General features: G+C 34.0%; 1 protein-coding gene across 6 annotated transcripts in view; it reads left to right on the top strand.

Moving 5' to 3' along the window:
- ELF1 (E74 like ETS transcription factor 1) overlaps positions 1-12,941 on the top strand; it is a 104,006-nt gene that overhangs the window by 50,561 nt on the left and 40,504 nt on the right. For 3 of the 6 annotated variants that reach the window (XM_079136524.1, XM_079136526.1, XM_079136523.1), the window contains exon 2: positions 3,479-3,779. The exons of 1 other annotated variant lie outside the window; for it this stretch is intronic. In XM_079136524.1, the coding sequence (XP_078992650.1) occupies positions 3,708-3,779 (72 nt within the window). In that variant the 5' untranslated portion in view covers positions 3,479-3,707. Of the gene's footprint in view, positions 1-2,662; positions 2,948-3,478; positions 3,780-12,512; positions 12,693-12,941 lie in introns of those variants that run through there. 2 more of the 6 variants (XM_079136525.1, XM_079136527.1) reach the window with 2 other exon arrangements.

Here is a 12,941-nt window from a genome sequence, read left to right as displayed (position 1 = left end):
GCATGTCTTCCTACAGAACAAGAATATGGTACTGACCCAGCTGAAAGACATCAGGATCCAGTCCAGTGGAGTTATTATTATGCCCTACTAGATTTACTTTTCAAAACTGTGAAGACAATTTGATACTTATGTCTGTGAGGTGAATAAGTAGTTTTCACTTATCTTTTTCCTTGTTACTTAATAATATTGTAAAAACACATTCAAGAACTATTAACAGCAGAATGTGAATATAAAATATTATTTAATGATGGGTAAATTTAAATTAGTTGAATATTTAATATTTACTGCGGACCTTAACATTTATTAGGGTAGAACAGAAATCATTTCCCCACCTCAGTTTTAGTACCTATATTTGTCCTATACTCAAGTACGTTTGAGGAAATATGATACATTTAGTTTTGGACATGTTTAAGAAATGCAGTAACCTTGAGGGGCTCTGATGTGGACTTGTGTAATAGTTTACTGACTGCTTTTGGAGATCAGAAGCTGAACTAGGGATGGAGTCCCTCCCTCCTTAAATTTGATATATGCATTTATTTAAATCTATTTTCTAAACTATTACAGTATAAGGGATTTGGGTAGATTTAGAGGCAAGCCTGTATACTACAGTAATGGAGTACTTATTTAGGCAATGAGAATTCTGCTTTTAGTTCTATTTTGCTTGGACTGAGATCTTGGGCACCTGTCAATTCAATGAAAACCTGAATCACAGATTTGGATTTGGTGTTTTGTCTGTTACTGAAAAATTTCAATATACTTTTGTTATTGAAATATTTCTGACATGTACAAATGATAACTCTGGATTAGGTGACCAAATTTATTTCCATGAACACCTTGATGCCATAGGGAATATAATTATACAGGGAAGAGGAAGAAGAGCAGGAAAAATTACAGAGCATCAGAAACCTGATTGAGCCAATAAAATGCTTTTCTTAAATTTTACATTTTTATTTTACGAACTTCTGTATACAAATGAACAAAAGCTATGTAACTGAGATAAGTTGACTTTTTCTGCCCCAACAAATGACCTACCGATGGTGAGGAGCTATTTCAGTTTTGATTTATTACTGTTGATTATTAGCGTGTGCTCTAAGATATGGATATATTCATTGCTTGTTCTTATTTTTTGTGATTTCTGAAAGAGTTATTAAAACGCAGTGTGCCATTTCTTTTATAAAGCCTCCCAACTTCTATCCTCAACCCATAAGAATTGCTCCCTTCAAAAACAGTACTTACCAGGTGTGGAAGTGCTGTGGAAATGCTGCTGAGAAATTGTGTGTGACTGCAATGGAAAAGAAAGTGAAACTTTATATAGAAACTTTATGTAAATATATAGATTCACATTGGTGGTTAGTATAGTGTCACTTGGTATTTATGAACAAACAGGTTTTGGAACAGCCTTTTGGATCCTAACCTAATCCAGAAAACCTTTTATGTCAGGGAGCATCCCTGGTTATATTTTCTTAGTGTAGGTTTTTATGTTGAAGACAATAGGTTCCTTATTATCAGAAGTACTTCACTTTTATTTTTTTATTGATTTTTAGTAGTGGGGACCGAACCCAGAGGGTGCTGAGTCACATCCCTAGACCTTTTTTTATATTTTATTTTGAGACAGGGTCTTGCTAATTTGCTTAGGGTCTCACTAAATTGCTGAGGCTGGACTTGAATTTGAGATCCTTCTGCCTCAGCCTCTGGAGTCACTGGGATTATAGGCATGTGCCATTGCACCTAGCAAGCACTGTGTTTTTGAAGGGGGCAATTCTTATAGGTTGAGGCATAGAAGTTTGGAGGCTTTGTGAAAGAAATGGCACTTGAGTTGAGCATTGAAGAATGGAAAAGATATTTGCTGAGAAAGGGGTTGATGTTCCAAACATGGGTAATAATAGAAGTTGATAAGAGAGGTAAGAATGAATGCAGTTTGTTTGGAGGAACATAGAAAACAGGCCTGTGAGGCCAGGAGTGGGTTGTGTGGTAATTTAAGGGAAAAGATATTACAAGTAATGTGTGTGCCAGACCAAATATATATGTCTTATGTTTATATATCTGTGATCAATTTAAAATGAAAAATTTTTTTTTTCTTTAAATATGGTACATTACTCAAAAACTACTGGAATGTACTAAACATACTTTCTCAATGTTAGAGTTGAACTCTAAAGGATTAGAGCAGTGGGTAGTTGGAAACTACTGGATTTGAACTGAGTTTAGTGAATAAAATTCTGAATTAATTTATTATTTTGACGTAGATTTACGGAAGTCACAGTAATCTATGGTGATGCCTAGAACCTAGAATATATAAGAAATTGGTTTCACTGAAATTAGGAAGTAGAGTACCCTATATTTCTAGCACATAACTGTCTCAGTGAAACTGAACCACCATGTCAGCTTCACCCCCAAACTTGCCTCTAAAGTTTTTAGGAAATTAGTGGCTATACTTTCCTTGGAGTCAACTTCTTTTTTAAATATTTGTAATAAAACCACAAAGGCTATAGCAGAGAAGTAGATGTTATTCAATGTGATTTTTTAAAAATATCTTTGTTTTCATATCACATTTATGGCCATAACTATTTGATTCAGTATTTAACAAAATTATAATAAATATCTAAAAAAAAAATCTAAAACAAAAATTTTCACTTTTTATTAGTACTGGTAACTTTTTAAAAAAATACATCTTTGGCAGGCATTTTAAAAGCATTCTCCCTTCATTGAAATTGTTTTTTGCTGTTAAGTTGCGATTCTGTTTTTCTACTATTGTAAAGTGCAGTTCTTTGCATGTTCTAATTTGCCATGACGTGGTCAAGTGCTGTTTCCTTCCTGTTGCTTGCAGCCTTTTGCTAGAGATAAGAATACATTGCAGTGCATTAAAAAAGAAGCCACCGAAGACGGGCTGTAAGCATGGTAACTCTTAAAAGTATTGTACTTATTAGAAGCCTTTTAAAGAACAGAAAAAGTAGGCTTCAATTTCTGCTTATTTTAAAAAGCTTTTAAAATGTTGTTTACTAAACTTGTAAGTGTACTCAATTTTTAATTAACATATTATTAGACCTAACAGGGATGCTGTCTGAATGTTTCTATTAAAGGCAAAAATATACATTATATATATTATGAAATAGAGCAGCAGTTCTGATATAGGAGCTTTGCTGGATTAGTAGAAAACAGGAAATTGCTTCTGTGTCCTTTATTGTGATTATAAACCTCATTATTGCTGGACTTTGTTTTTGTGTTTTTTTAATATTCAGTACTTCAACTTAAGTTTAACTGAGAGGAGAAATTTCATTTTCAGCAATGAGGGGTGATCTTGGCAGAAATGAAGTCTTCAAAGAAATTTATGTCTAACTTAAAAAAAAAGCCTAATAAAGACATAATTAATTTTTATTTAAAGATAACAACAACATCAAAGCACTGTGGAGATACTGTGTTCTGGTTATATTTTAAATGGATGGCTGCTTTTTCACAACTAATTTAAGCTTTTGTTTTTCAGGCCAGGAAGCTTGAGAAAAGAAAAATTTCAGAAAAATTGCTTCTGTTTGCTTAGAATATCAATGAACCAAGAAAAACTGAAGTACCTTCCTTAAAGATAACCTGGGTATACGGTAATTTCACAGACTTGGCTGAGGGGTTTTACCCAAATTTTTCTCTGGACTCTACTGCCTGATAACTTGAATCTGTTTGGAATTTTTCTCATGTGGATCTAAGGGGAATGCTTTATTATGGCTGCTGTTGTCCAACAGAACGACCTTGTATTTGAATTTGCTAGTAACGTCATGGAGGATGAACAACAGGTATGGGACCTGAAGAAAACTGGATTTTAATAAATTTGTTGTGATTTTTTTTTTTTGTTCGTATCAGAAAATTACTTACTTTAAAAGATGGAGACTTTAAAGTAAAAAAATTAGAATATTTGGAGGTTATATGATCTTAAATAATATTTATAACTGTGGATTCTTTTTTCAAGCAGTTGAAATGATGCTAGCAGTTCCATAATTGTACACCATTTCAATCTAAAGCATGTGACAATGAGGAAGTTACTTAACTTCTGTAGATTTGAATTTCGTCATTTGTAGGGGGACTGAACTGAAGAATTTCTAAATTAACTTTTGTTGAATTTATTCATGATGTGCAAATTGTTTTCAGAATGTAAAAAAAGATCTAAGAGATATTGAGTGAAAGATTTAAGATTAATATAGTTGCCTTGTGTCTCCTCCTAAATACCTAGGATTTCTTGTGACTTTATCATTTATTTCATTTTGAGCAGATTATATGGGGAATGTAAGATATAATGTGGGACACATGTGTTAGAGAGATTCAGTTTACCAGGAAAAATATTTTGAGAACCACTGGGTTTAAAATATGCCTATTATGATTGATCTATGTGTTAAAATAAGCCTAATCCTGAGTACTTAAATAGGCCAATTATAAATACTTTTATTACACAAACATGGTTACTACAAATCATAAAATTGATTTTTAGTTTTGGGCAGGACATGATAATTTCTTAGCTGTTTGTAGTGTCCACTGAAGTGACAGAATAATAAGTTTATAAATAACCTATAAGAGGTGAGGATTTGGATTAACTTGTCTAAAAATCAAGATGAGCTTCAACTAGATAGAAAAATAGTTTGAGGCAAAGGATTGCCTGGCTCCAATTAAAAATGTATTAATAGTGATTTGGATTTAATCTAGAGACAATAAAAAAAAACCATTTTAGGAGAAGAAAGTGTTTTGAATTTATTTAAAGACAGGATGTTTGTGTGTGTGTGTGTGTTTGTGTGTGTATTTGAAGATAGTGTGTTTACTGTACCTCCTCTTAGAAAAGATCCTGTGATAGGCTTGATGTGGTGAGGTTTGATCTGGGGATGTGGTAGCAAAGGACAGAGCCCTTAGCCACTCACTGGTGTGTTCTAGTGCAGTAGCTTTGACACTCTTTTAACCATGAGAAATGCGTTTTACTTTATAGTATCATATTCATACATGCATATATGTAGCTTTAAAAAGGTTTTGCAAACCAATAATTATATACCTGTGTCTATAAAGCACTTTTATCTTATAAAAGTTGTATCTGTGGGCAGGGTGTTGTTGCCTTTACATTACTTTTTTTTTTTTTTTTTTTTTAATGTGATGCTCAGGTGTTGAACCCAGGGCCTCATGCATGCTAAGCTCATGCTCTCGCTGAACTCCAGCTCTGTATTTTCTTAGGTTATTAATTTTCGTTGGACAAAATGAATCTGTTAGTTTTTGACAAGTGTTATCCAAGAACTTTACAGATATTAACCATATGAGGTAAATACCATGAGGAAATTGAGATATGAAGAGGTTAAATGACTTACTCAGAACCATATAGCTAGTAAATAATAGAGCCACAATTTGAACCTCTAGCAATTTGACTTTCCCTAATTTCATATTTTCTTGGATTGATACATGACATCCTTACTGTATTATAATCAGTGCCAAAATATATTGACCAGGTTCAGAGTTCTTTTCATCTACAGTCATGAACATAACAAAAACTTAACTGTGTCACATGAGGTTAGATCCATTGGTAATTGGTTTTATCTGATCTGTGGTTCCACCTCCTTGTTTGTTTGCTGGTTAGTTTATTTTTTATGCTTTTGGTACTGGAGATTGAACCCAGGGTCACTTAACTACTGAGTCATATCCTTGGCCCCTTTTCATTTTATTTTGAGACCACTGTCTGTCTAAGTTACTTAGAGCCTTACTAAGTTGCTGAGGCTGGCCTTGAACTTGCAATCTTCCTGCCTTAGTCTCTGAAGTTGCTGGAATTACAGGTGTGTACCACTACACCTAACTAGTTTTTTTTTTTAATATAAAAGTAATAACAACATTTATAAAAGAAGTCACGTAATATAAAATATAAGAGTGGAAATCTCTCTTCACCCTTACTCCTTCATCCTTTTTTCTTCCTGAGAAGAAACTAGTGATAACTAATTGTGGGTTTTATATACCTACAAAACTATATGCAGAGTTTATTTTTAAGATACAAATGAAATTATAGTAAATGTATATTATAACTTGTTTTCACTTAATTTGTGATAAAATGTGTTTTGATTGGCTCTGTATTATTTTTCTATACTGTGAATGACCTGTTTATTTCAACAGTCTTTGATCATGACTGTATTTCATTATCTCATACAGTACTACAGTGAAAACACTTATTCAGGGAGGTAGTAAACCTTATCTAGTGGCAGTAGTGGTTAAGAGCTTAGGTACTGGTGTCAGAATTCCTAGGTACTGGTGTCAGAATACTGGCTCCACCTCTGTGATCTTGAGCAAGTTCCTTAACCTTTATGTGCTCTGGCTTCCTTATCTACAAAATGGGAATGAAAATTATAGAACCTAAATTGAAGAATTGTTATGAAAATTAAATGAGTTGATACTTACAAAGCTCATAGAACCATGCCTAACAAAGCTAATATTTATAGTATCACATAGTGTCTATATGTATATACAGACTTCAATTTTGAACTTACTAATATATTGTTTCATTGAGCTATTTTTTTATTGTACCAATATCATATAAAATAATGTGATACTATATTTGATATCTAATAGGTAGTCACCCTCAGATTGAGGTGTTATATGAATTTTAAAATTGGCTTATAAAGTTGCATAAAAACTGTTGTGATTTTAACTTTTAATAATTCTTTTACTGAATTTTATTTGCTAATAGATTTTTTATTTTTAATTTTTTTTTTATTTTTTACAGACTGCATTCTGATTCATTGTACACAAATGGGGTACATCATTTCGTTTCTATGGTTGTACACGATGTAGATTCATACCATTCGTGTAATCATATAGGGTAATGATGTCTGTCTCATTCCACTATTTTTCATACCCCCCCCCGTGATTTTAACTTTTTAAAATAAAATATTTGTCTTTTAAAAATAGTTTATGATTCAGTATTGGTTGATTTGTTCGTTCTTTTATAAAATCACTGTTTGAAGGTGCCAGATTAGAATTTATTTCCTCTTTCAGTTTTGGTCTGTGGTTGTATAATGACAGTATTAATATCTATTTGCCAGCACCTTGATCATCATCTCTCATATAAATTTGTACTATTCTCAAAACTGTTTCAGAACTCTCTTGGGTAGAGATAGTGGTGGGAGGACAGGTGTTGGAAAGGAAATATTTAACACTGTTGGTGCTCACAATTTAAAATTCTGTTCTTTGCTGCTTTTTGTACTGGAGATAAAACTCGGGGTGCTTCACCACTGAGCCACATCCCCAGCCAGCCCTTTTTGTGTTTTATTTAGAGACAGGGTCTGGCTAAGTTGCTTAGGGCTCACTAAGTTGCTGAGACTGGCTTTGAACTCACGATCCTCATTTGAAATAAAACCCACTTATTCCAGGTACGCATCCTAAAACAATTCCTTCAGTAGTTAACAGCTTGATCCTGTTATTCCTATATCACTTATTGTCAGTGTCCACACATTTGGCATGTTAAATTTTCATATATACATTACATTTTCCCAAATTAGTTCTAATTGCTTGAAGACAGATTGTTTTTTTCCCTCCACTTATCCCTTCAGGCATTTAATAATGAGTGTTCTCAAAAATTTTTCTCTTATCAATCTGATGATAAAATAATCTGTTTTATAAAACAGATAAAACTTGCCTGTTGGTCAAATGATCCTGGGGTATATATGTGGTCAGTTATAGCCTTTATGTCAGAAGATCTTTGATGAGGAGAACTTTCTCTACAACTTTCTTGGAATATAGTATATATTGTCTTTTCTTTTGTTTGGGTTTGGTATTGGGGATTGAACCCAGGGGTATTTTACCACTGATTTACATCCCTAGTCCTTTTTATTTTGAACTCCTCCAGCTTTATAGTACATATTTTAGGGAGGGCCTACTGTTCTCATTCTCTTTTTTTTTTTTTTTTTTTTTAAGAGAGAGAGAAAGGGAAATAGAGAAAGAGAAAGAAAACAGAGAAAGAGAAATAGAGAAAGAGAGGGAGAGAGAGAAAGAAAAAGAAAGAAGCAGAAAGACAAATAGAGAAATAGAAAAAGAGAGAAAAAGAGAAATAGAAATAGAGAGAGACTCATTTTCATTTAGTACATGTGCAGTATGGTCATTGCTCTGTGATATCAAGACCAGAAACAAATATTCATGGACTCTTTTTTATGGTAACCTTGAACATTGTTCTATTGTACATGCTAAGCAAATAGTGCCTCACTTTTACAAATTGTTATTGAGGGCTGGGGATATAGGCAAGTGGTAGAGCACTTGCCTAGCATGGGCATGGTCCTGGATTGGATCCCAGTACCACTAAAAAAGAAAAGTTATTGAAAATATAAATAAAATAGTTTTTCTGATTTTATTATTATTACTGTTAGAAAAATTAATATCCTTATAGTGTTTTCCTATTTCTTAGGAAACTGCAGAGGGATTTTTTTTTTCTTTCTTTGCTTCCTCTATACCCCTCCCTGCAGTACTAGGGCGTGAACCCAGGGGTGCTCTACCACTGAGCTACCCCAGCTAATTTTATTTTTCATTTTGAGACAGGGTCTCACTAATTTCCTGAGGCTGGCCTCAAACTCATGATCCTTCTCAGTCTCCTGAGTCACTGGAATTATAGGCCTGTGCTATTGTGTCCAACTCAGGGAGTTTTTTAATATGGGCCATTTTCAGAAATCAAACTATATGTTAGAGACTGAGAAAATGTACAGAGTATAGATCATCAAAACCTATTTTTTCCAACCAGGATGGTAAGAATTGTATAGATCATCAAAACCTATTTTTTCCAACCAGGATGGTAAGAATTCTTAAGGTCAGAAATTAAGGGTTCCTCATAAAAAAAAAGGAGGAATGTCAAGTCGGTATTTTATGTATAAAATTGTTTAGCATCAGAGATGTGGAGGACTGAAGCTGGAATGATGCTATTAACATGTACATGGACACAGTGGGTTATTTTCATAAAAGTCCAGATTTTACCTTCTTGGTTGCTTTCTTTTTTAAATTTTAGCAGACCAGATTTATCAAATCCATAAGTAACTGGATCATTTGTGATTATTTGTTTCTCTTCTGTATATTTTAGCCTGGTTACTTTGGGGAAGTCTGACTTCTATCTGACTTAAAACCCTCTTAAGTTTAAGAAGGGGCAGCCCTGTTGTGTTCTAGCATTTGACCTGTGTTCTTTCCCTTCTAACTTTTGGCAGTAAGGAAGATGATTGATATTATGAAAAGGAGTGGTAAGGGAAGTAGGAACTTAGTACTGTCTTTTGAAAATTTTCCTATAACTTCCCTTCTCAGTCATTAATAGAGACAAATAACAGTGTCCTAAAAATGAACATAGATGAGATCATTTCATAAGGTAGCATATAGACTTGTATGGTGGACTCCAGAAATATTCAGGTATGAATTTTAATAGATAATATTTACTGACCATTTTATCCGAGGTACTGTACTATGTCTTTTATAGGAAATATCCTATTTAATTCTTCTAACAATCTAATGAGGTGGGTACTCTCATCTTCACTTTACAAAAAAATCAAGTAGGGCCAGAAAAGGGAAGCAACTTGACTGTAATAACATAGCTACTAAAAGAAAAAGCTGGGAACTGTTTTTTTGTTTGTTTTTTTTAACACTCAAAGCCAAAACTATTTTAAAGTGATCCCAAACTATAGCTTCTCTTAGGAACCTGGTGAAAAGCTGGGGATTATAACCCAACCTGAGCCTTTAATCGTTATTTGAATAATACTAGCCAGTACTACGTGTAAGGAATGAAAAAGTAATTTCAATTGTGGAAAAATTATTTTACTCAGAATTTTAGTGAGGGGGGAACATTATTTATTTGAGTTAATTACAGGCCGATAATCCTTATAACTGTCATACCTATATATCTATTCTTTTTTTTTTTTTTAATACTGTATTGTAAGCCAGGATTGGTGTGGCATATGCTTGTAGTCCCAGTGTCATCAGAGGCTGAGCAAGAGGATTGCAGATTTGAGGCCAGCCTTGGCAGTTTTGAAGACCCTGTCTCAAAAATTAAAAAAAAAAAAAAAAAAAAAAAAAATCAATGTAGCTCAGTGGTAAAGTATTCTGGGTTTAATCCCTAGTACCACAACAAGCAAGTAAACTATTGCAGTGTTACTCATCTATTTAAAATGTACAATTCTGCCAGCTGTGAAATACACCTGTGATCCCAGGAGGGGAGGCTGAGGCAGGAGGTTCACAAGATGGAGCCCAGCCAGGCAATTTAGGAGAGCCTGTCTTAATATAAAAATACTTTTAAGAGGACTGGGGATGTAGCTCAGTAATAGAGCTATGGCCTAGCATGCATGAAGCCCTGGCAAAATAGATAAATAAAATAAATAAATATCAATGGTTTTAGTCCGTATACATAGTTGTGTGTCCATCACCATATTAAATTTTAGAACATTTTTATCATCCCCCAAATAAATCTGTATACATTAGCACTCAGAATCCTATTTCTCCCACCTTTTCCCATCGCCTGAGAACTGCAAATCTACTTTCTATTTATTTCATATAAATGAACTCATGTAATAAGTACTCTTGTGACTGGCTTCTTTCACTTAAGCATTAATGTTTTCAAGGATCATGTGTTGTACCATGTGTCAGTACTTCAGCCTTTGATGAATAATAATTTGTTGTATGGTTATATCATATTGAATCTATTCTATTTATTTTTCAAAAGGACATATTTTTTTAAAATGAGATTTGTGTTGGTAAGTTTTCTCTTGGAGATGGAATTGGCAACTTCAGTTCTCGAAAAAGGTACTCAGTTGCTTAGAACAGTGTTACTGGGTAAATCACAATAGTAATTCTGTTGTTGCTTGGTGCAGTGGTGAGCACCTGTAATCCCAGTGGCTTGGGAGGCTAATGTAGGAGGACTGCAAGTTCAAAGCCACCCTCAGCAATTTAGTGAGGCCCTAAGTAATTTAGCACACTGTCTCAAAATAGTAAAAGGACAAGGGGAAGTGGCTCAGTGGTTTAACCTCCCTGGGCTTAAGCGCTGATATCCCCCACAAAAGTAATTGTTATTTCTAAATATGCATTTTATTTTTTAAAAAGCTTCCCTTAAACATTGTACCTTTGATGTTAGTTTTGCTATATGACTTCAAAAATGTTTGTCTTTCCATTTCTTTTTTTAAGTTTTTAAAAATTTTTTAGTTATATATGGCAGTAGAATGTATTTTGGCAGAATACACATGCATAGAGTATAATTTATTCTATTTAGGTTTCCACTTTTGTGGTTGTACATGATGTGGAGTTATCCTGGTCGTGTATACAAATACAAGGCTAGGAAAGTTATGACCAATTGATTCTTCTGTCCTTCCTATTTCCTCTTTCATTCCCTTCACTTCATTTCCCTTTGTCTAATCCAGTGGACTTCTATTCTTCCTCCTCCCCACCCTCCCTTGTTGTGGGTTGGCATCCACAAAACAGAACATTTGACCTTTGATTTTTTTTTGGCGGGGGCTGGGGGAGTGTAGATTGGCTTATGTCACTTAACATGACATTCTCTAGTTGCATCCATTTACTGGCAAATGCCATAATTTCATTCTTTTTGACTCAGTAATATTCTATTGTGTATTTATACCACATCTTCTTTATCCATTCATCCCTTGAGGGATACCTAGTTTATTTCCCTAGCTTGGCTATTGTGAGTTGAGCTGCTATAAACATGGATGTGGCGGTGTCATTGTAGTGTGCTATTTTTAAGTTCTTTGGGTATAGACTGGGGAGTGGGATAACTGGGTTAAATTGTGGTTCCATTCCAAGTTTTCTAAGGCATCTCCATACTGCTTTCCGAGTGGTTGCACCAATTTGCAGTCCCACCAACAATGTATTAGAGTACCTATCTCATAAAATCAAGAATGTGTACAGAGATCCTACAGATTGGGAGAAAATCTTCACCACCAGTACTTCAGATAAGGCATTAATTTCCTGGATATACAAAGAACTCAAAAAATTTAACACCAGAAAAATAAATACCCCAATCAATAAATGGGCAAAGGAATGGAACAAACACTTCCCAGAAGAAATACAAATGATTAAAAATATATGAAAAATGTTCAACATCTCTAGCAATTAGAGAAATGCAAATTAAAACTAAACTAAGATTCCATCTCCAGCCAGAATGACAGTTATAAATAATACAAGTAACAATCTTCTTTCCATTTCAGTCAACACAGCAGATGTAGGATAAGCAGTTACAAAAACAGTGTTATCGGTTTTTTAAAAAAAGGCCATCTTTGGTGAGTATTGATGAAAATAATGTCCTTCAATTTAGTAAAATAAGAAGAAAACTGTTACTGGTTTGGGTCTGAGTTTAAGAAAATGATCTCCTCATAATAGTGTTCATATATGTAATGGTGTTAGCCACTGCTACATAAGTAGCATGCCTAATATGAAAGAAGTTAGGAAGTAGGCAGGAATCCCCTCCCTCCCTCCCTCACTCCCCTCCTTCCTTGTAAAATTTCTCAATATTAGGGTAATTCTTCTTTTGAAAAATTGCTAAGGAATTGTTATTGAAAAAGCTATGTTATGGTGATTTGACTAGTAAAAACATTTGTGAAGTTGTCTTTTTAACCTGTTCCCATCCAATATGACAGTAAGAGAAAATACTGGAGGTATGAGACAGGACCAGAGAACTTAGCAAGGTGGTATGAAGACCGAAGTTAGGGGAGAAATTTCCATCCTAAAAGGTAATGTTTTACGTGACACTTTGAGGTTTTATTATATTTTATGATTTTGTATAGCATCTGCATTTTCCCCATTTCACTTTATTCTGTGGCAAAGGAAAAGAAAAAAAAAAAAAAACATTTATACTAGACTCCATTTCCTGTTGGAAAGCACCTGGTGAGAAGCTCAAGTAACTCTGCTTTCCTCCTCCTTGTTTCCTACCTCAACATACAACACATTTAGGAATAATTTGGTATCCAAAGGCTTAGCTG

Source organism: Sciurus vulgaris (genome assembly GCF_902686455.1).
Source record: "Sciurus vulgaris genome assembly, chromosome: 4".
In the NCBI taxonomy this organism is placed as follows: domain Eukaryota; kingdom Metazoa; phylum Chordata; class Mammalia; order Rodentia; family Sciuridae; genus Sciurus; species Sciurus vulgaris.
The sequence above is the reverse complement of the archived record's forward strand: the minus strand, read 5'-3'. Positions and strand labels throughout refer to the sequence as shown.